Raw genomic sequence first — 6644 nt, 5'->3', positions numbered from 1 at the left:
CATAGACGCTGCGGCCGCCATTTTTTTACTCTTATTTAGCTCAACACTGAGTAAAGGAGGAGGTGTCCGTTAATACCGCCGGGATTTAATTCATTTTACGCAGGCACTGAAGTGGACATCTCTGAAGTGAAAACAGTGATAAGCAGTTCACTATCCATAATATACTGTCTGCTTAAAAACACAACTAAAGACACTAAAAATAAATAAATAAAAATACCCGTAATTATAAATCCGGCATGTAAGCGAACAGCTACGCAGTGAGGTCCTGACGGAGACAGGAAAAGAAGGTAAACAGTTCCAGATGCAAAAAGTCAGATTGTTGTTGTTTTAACGTTTACTTTTTTTTTTTTCCTAATCTCAGGATCTCTCTAACTGTATGCGTCTGTAAGTTTAGTGTGGATTCTGGACTTTAATTAGTTTTTTGGGTTTTTAAACTCCATCTGACCGCCGCGGTGAACCAGACTCCATTTAAAAAACTTTACATTTTGATTCCAACATTTAAAACTTTGAAGACACGGTAGAAAATTACTGCAATAAATACTGTAAACATGGAGAAGCAGATCGCTGATTCGGCATAGCTTGAGTTATTGTCACTATTTGTTAGCAGGATTGATTGATTATTGATTGATTGGTTGTTGTTTGTCCGGGAATTTGTGCTTCAGATGACGGTTCATAATCTGTACATATTTGACCGGAATGGGAGCTGCTTGTTTTATAATGAATGGAACCGGAAGAAGCAGGCGGGGATCTCTAAGGATGAGGTGACGTCACACAGAAACAAACTTAATAAGCAACCAGCATTAACCAGTCAGTAACTAGTCTGTGTGTGTGGGTGTGTGTGTGTGTGTGTGTGTGTGTGTCTGCAGGAGTTCAAGCTGATGTACGGGATGCTGTTCTCCATTAGGTCTTTCGTCAGCAAGATGTCTCCTCAGGACATGTATCCTTCATTAGCTGCCTGGTTGCCAGGTTACCAGTTTGTCCTTCTGTCCTGCTACGGTCCTTAGCGCATCCCAAGGAAGGACGGCTTCCTGTCCTTCCAGACCAGTAAGTACCGCCTCCATTACTACGAGACGGCCAGCGGCCTGAAGTTTGTCATGAACACGGATCTGTCAGTGAGCAACGCCAGGGACACGCTGCAGCACATCTACAGCAACGTAGGACACACACACACACACACACACACACACACACACACACACACACACACACACACACACACAGCAGCACATCTACAGTAACGTAGGACACACACACACACACACACACACACACACACACAGGTATGTCTTCCTGTTAATCCTGACATGAACCATAAACTCAGTTCCAAACATAAGAACCCAAAGCCCAAAAACAGGCCGTGGTCCCGGGTTGTGGGCCCCATAAGGACCAGTCGGTCCTCACAGTGTAGTGTTTGTTGGAACAACGGTCCTGACACTGTAGAAAAACAAGGCTACACACACACACAGAGAGTCCAGTTCTGGTTCTGGAGGAGAATCAGGTTTTAGTCTCTCTGGGTTCTAAATAGATGCACCGATGCATTCACTTCCAATACCGGTCCATATCTGAGGTATCTGCCGATATTGATCCAATATCTGAGGTATCTGCCGATATTGAGCCAATACCAATAAATAGTGCTAAATTGACTTGAAACATTTAAAATTAATATTTGTTCAAATGTTGCAAAGATACAAAAATCCTCTTCTGCAACATAAAATATGAAAATTATCCTCACATTTCTATCAGTTGTATTTATCTGTTGTTATTTAAATAACTTTGATTTAAATAAAGATAATAGTAAACGGAGCTGTAGAATCAGGCTAAGTGTCAAAAACAAAAAACTTCCTTCCGTTCAGAGGAATCGAATTGTTCCTGAACGTCTCATCAATGCTCAGCTATGATTTCCTCAAATAAGCATAAATCAATAACTATAACATGTTTTTTCACCTGACATAATTATTTTATTGTAGGTGTTTAGAAGCAGTTGGTCAGCGCTGCTCAGTCAGAAGAGCCGTTAGCAAGATGTGGATCATAATCATTTTCTGAAACAATAAAAGTTCAGCAGCTCATCCTGAGGAACTGAATTCAGTCCTGCCTTGTTTTGTTTCTTCATGGTGGATGTTTTCACTGCTAACTGTTAGCATGTAGCCTGAGTCATGTGATCAGGCTAATTAGCCATGTGCTAACTTCAAACTAATAATCAATAAAGCTGTAAATGACCAGTAAAGGAACCACACCATCTGTTAGGACAGGAAACACATCAAGGGTATCGGGTTTTCAAAATAAAGTAAAATTTAATGTTTCAAGATACTTAAATTTGTCTCATTATGGTTTAGATAAGCGCATAAATATAGGGGATATATCTGTAATAATCAATAATCAATCAAGTTTATTAGTGCAGCACATTTCAGCATCAGGGAGGTTCAAAGATCTTTACATCATAGAAACACAAAAGGCGTAGATATAAATTTATCTGATACGCTTTGAACATAGAAATAAAACAACTTGATTCAGAAGGTCTGGGGCTTTTATTGTGGCGGGGCACAAAGCATAGAACTAGACCTCCTAGATCAGCCCTATGGACCGGCACACTGTCACTGATACTTGATCTAGAAATGTTTTCTATGCTGGGACCAATGCAGATATCAGAACGATTCTGGTCCAGTTCTGATGGCAGGTCCAGAACGGTTCTGGTTCTGGTCCAGTTCCAGGTTCTGACCGACCCGTCTGTGTTGCAGCTCTATGTGGACCTGGTGGTGAAGAACCCGCTGGTTCCGTCCTGCCAGCCTCTGGACAGCGAGCTGTTCGGAACCAGACTGGACTCCTTCATCCGCTCCCTGCCGTACTACAGCCCGCGCGCCGCCTGACCGGTTCTGGTTCTGACCCGACTCCTGACCCGCTTCTCATCCTGCCGTACTACAGCCCGCGCGCCGCCTGATCAGTTCTGGTTCTGACCCGCTTCTCTCTGTCCTTCAGAACCAGAATCGTTCCAACGTCAGAACAGTCTGGATCTGGACCAGAACACTGGATGGAGCAGAACCGGGTCAGCAGAACCGGGTCGGGCTTGCTGTATTTATTGAGTTGTTCTGTGTTTAATAAAGTGAAGTTGGACCGGTCCGGTTGGTTCTGTGGTTTTTGACCCGTTAACTGTTGATGCTTCAGAACCTCAGAGGTCCAATCTGAGCTGAACCGGGTCAGAGTCCAAATGGGCTGAGCAGAACCGATTAAAGTTTTTGTTCTGGTTGAAACCCAAACGTCTCCTGATGATCGGCGGTTCTGACCCAACAGAACCTTTAACATCTGGAGCAGTTCTGCTCCTTGGTTCTGGTTCTGATGGAGATGAGGTCCAGACCAACCTGCCTGGTTCTGGTGGAAGGACCAGATCCATCATGGTGGTCCGGATCAGTGGAACCGGGTCGCTGCAGCAGAACTGTTCTGGTCCGGCTGCTGGTGATGATGTCACAGGTCAAAGGTCAGATCTGGATTAACTCAGTTTTAGGTTTAATGATTATTTTGTGATTATTAATAAGTGATCGCTGTGGTAAGAGGAGAAAACTATAAATATATCGCTGCACTTTACGGTATGGCTAGCTCCACGGCTAACTCCACGGCTAGCTCTATGGCTAGCTCCACGGCTAGTTCCACGGCTAGCTCCACGACTAGCTCCATGGCTAACTCCACGGCTAGCTCCATGACTAGCTCCACGACTAGCTCCATGGCTAACTCCACGACTAGCTCCACGGCTAGCTCCACGACTAGCTCCACGACTAGCTCCACGGCTAGCTCCACGGCTGTTACTGTCTCTTACTCTGGAGTTCCGAGAAGATGGCGGACAGGGCAGCCATGTTTCTCTGAGCTCCCGACTCTAAATGACTTTATGAAGTAAAACTACTAGTAAATATTTGTAAAAATCAGTTCTCAGCTTGAAGAAAAGCAATAAGTTTCTGCCACCTGCAGTCAAGACTTTGCATTCTAAAAGTGATCATGATTATTCTGGGCCAATGGAATCAGCTGCAGGAAGCAAATGGGAAAGGGAAGCCAGAACCCCGACCAGTTCCCCAACCAGAACCCTGACCAGAACCCAGACCAGAACCCCGACCAGAACCCCGACCAGCACTCCGGAAAAAAACACACACATGGAAAAATAACTAAAGGTTCGTCCCAGGATCAAATGAACACTGAGGCTATTTTGAGCGCTATAAGTTCCTTAGGACAGAAATTAGATGACCGCATGGAAGAAGTTGGCATGTAAATAAAGCAGCACAGTGTTATGCTAGCAGCTATTGCTAAATCGGTTCAGCTCAACTCAGAGGAGCTAAACGATTGCAAAAAGAAAATAATAGAATTGGAGAAACAAGTGGATACACTCTCCAAAGAGAACGTGCAGTTGAAAGAAGGAGACCTGAACAGTGAAAGGTATAAAAGACGGTGGAGCCTCGGCATAAAGGAAAAGTCTGGTGATAGGGTGACCAGACGTCCTCTTTTTCCCGGACATGTCCTACTTTTCAGACCTAACAAGATGTCCGGGGGGAATTTAAAAATTGTCCGGGATTTTGGTCAACTGCCTCAAAACACATTACAGAGCTTACAGTGCATTGTGATTACATTGCCACTCCGTTCCACTACTCCATTCCAGGTTTCTTTGTATGGCAAATTAGTCACGCCCTTCTCCCCAAATCCAATCACGTTGCATTATGTGTGCGAGTGTGTCTAGGAAAAGTAAAGATAACCACCCCCCCAGCCCCCCTGCAGGTTGTCCTGGTTTTCCCAAAGTAAAATATGGTCACCCTAGGTGAAAACATCCAAGATGAAGTTGTGGCGCTTCTGAGCAAAATTGCACCTGATTTGGCTTCAAAGATGGATGAAGAGGTTGATGTTATCCACAGAGCGGGTCGAAAGATGCATAACAGGGACAGACAGGTTATTGTTCTGTTTGTGAGACGACATCTGGAAGAGAACTAAAACTTCACTTCTCTGAAGATTTGACACCAGAAGATCGGAAAGCAAGACAAGTTATGTGGCCAAAAATTGAAAAAGTAAGAAAAGAAGGCAAAGCTGCGGGTTTCAGGGCCCGTTTGGGTTCATCAGAGGCAAACACATCTACAGCTGAGAACTGAGATGCAGCAGAAATGAACATGGAAAGGTAGAGGACAGTTCTGTTAATGGGACCTTTTCACTCTCCTAAACCGTTTGTTCATGTGTTCATCTGTTCATGTGTTCATCTGTTCATGTGTTCATCTGTTCTACTTTTCAGTTAAAAACCGATTTTTCTTTAGTTTCTTTTAACACAAGGGGACTAAAAGACTCCCTTAAACGGAAAGCAGTTTTTTGTTTTGTAAAGGACAACAAGCACACTGCAGCTTTTTACAGGAAACTCATTCTGATGCATCTGACGTGAAGTTCTGGTCGCAGCAATGGGAGATAAAATTCTCTTCAGGGACAAATGGACCTGCTGGAGTCGCCATCTGCTTTCTCAGGTGTCCAGTAAGATTTTGAGTGAGAAAGCAGATAAGGATGGACATTCCTGTGTTTTAAAGTTGATAATGTCCCAATAATTTTGTTAAACATTTATGGATATAATAATGATCAATACAACAGGAATCTGTTACATCAAATAACAAGGGTTATTGTGGAGCTCACTGCTAATTTTCCTACTGATCATATCGTAGTTGGAGGGGATTTTAACTTTTAACTCCAGATGAATGTTTGGATCGATAGATCAATGGATCGATAGATCAATGGCTCAATGGATCGATGGATCGATGGATCAATGGATCGATGGATCGGTGGGTCGGTGGGTCGGTGGATCGATGGATCAATGGATTGATGGATCGATGGATCGATGGATCGATGGCCTTCACTGCTGGTAAAAGAAACTCCAAACCCTATTCTTAAAGAATTTGTTAGTAACACAAAATTACTAGACGTGTGGAGAGCGCTACACAGTGGAGTCAATCAGTTCACCTGGCACAAACCTAATGGTTATAGTAGATCAGGTATTGATTATTGGCTGGTATCTGCTGCAGTCCTAGAGTGTATTAAAGAAACAGAGATAGCAAACTGTCCTTTAAGTGATCACTGCATTATCAATTTAAAACTACAAAAACTGGATAAAAGTTCTAAACCCAATAATTACTGGAAATTTAATTCAAACCTTCTTACAAACTTAGAGTTTTGTCAATTTATTAAGGAACTTATTCTAAATATATCAAGTGACAATTCTATTGAAACACCAATTCTTAAATGGGAATACTTGAAATATAGTATTAGAAAATATTCAATTAAATTTGGTCAAGAATTACATAGAAAAATAAAAGCAGAAGAGACAATGGTGATTAAAGATCTTATGTCACTTTACAGAAAATTAAGTTGGACTGATGAGGATAAAGAAATAATAAATAAATTGCAATCTAAATTAGATGAGATTTACATAAATAGGTGAAAAAAGCCAGAAATAAATAGTGCTTTCTTTTGTAACTTAGAAAAACGTAGACAGGAATATAATAATTAATAGTCTTATAACTGATGAAGTGGAATGTTCTGAGAATAAGAGAATAACAGAAGAAGTTTTTAAGTTTTATAGTAATCTTTATAAATCTTCACATACAGAACAAATTACTTCATCCTTTTTTGATAAAATAAATAAT

At 42.0% G+C, this 6644-nt stretch overlaps 2 protein-coding genes across 3 annotated transcripts in view; one reads left to right on the top strand and one right to left on the bottom strand.

Annotated features, from left to right (window-relative positions):
• LOC116734573 (proteasome subunit beta type-6-like) overlaps nt 1-113 on the bottom strand; it is a 1622-nt gene extending 1509 nt beyond the window's left edge. The window contains exon 1 of the mRNA XM_032586052.1: nt 1-113. Coding sequence (XP_032441943.1) covers nt 1-21 — 21 coding nt within the window. The 5' untranslated portion in view covers nt 22-113.
• Nucleotides 114-161: 48 nt separating this feature from the next.
• On the top strand, nt 162-3113 carry LOC116734486 (trafficking protein particle complex subunit 1-like). 2 transcript variants are annotated; one of them, XM_032585917.1, is made up of 5 exons: nt 162-287; nt 663-761; nt 867-937; nt 1016-1154; nt 2736-2864. In XM_032585917.1, the coding sequence occupies exons 2-5, from the start codon at nt 663-665 to the stop codon at nt 2862-2864; spliced, it is 438 nt and encodes a 145-aa protein (XP_032441808.1). In that variant the 5' UTR covers nt 162-287. The 2 variants fall into 2 exon arrangements, with proteins under 2 accessions (XP_032441808.1, XP_032441807.1); XM_032585916.1 differs by lacking the exon at nt 162-287 and having other exon boundaries at nt 2736-3113.
• Nucleotides 3114-6644: the final 3531 nt, after the last annotated feature.

This window comes from Xiphophorus hellerii, chromosome 15 (assembly GCF_003331165.1).
Source record: "Xiphophorus hellerii strain 12219 chromosome 15, Xiphophorus_hellerii-4.1, whole genome shotgun sequence".
NCBI lineage: Eukaryota > Metazoa > Chordata > Actinopteri > Cyprinodontiformes > Poeciliidae > Xiphophorus > Xiphophorus hellerii.
Note: the sequence above shows the minus strand (reverse complement) of the source record. Positions and strands in the feature narration are given on the sequence as shown.

Coding starts and splice junctions, on each gene's coding strand:
- LOC116734486 (XM_032585916.1), top strand. CDS start 663: ATGACGGTTCATAATCTGTACATATTTGACCGGAATGGGAGCTGCTTG. Junction 762..866: donor CGGGGATCTCTAAGGATGAG/GTGACGTCACAC, acceptor GTGTGTCTGCAG/GAGTTCAAGCTGATGTACGG. Junction 1,155..2,735: donor TGCAGCACATCTACAGCAAC/GTAGGACACACA, acceptor TCTGTGTTGCAG/CTCTATGTGGACCTGGTGGT.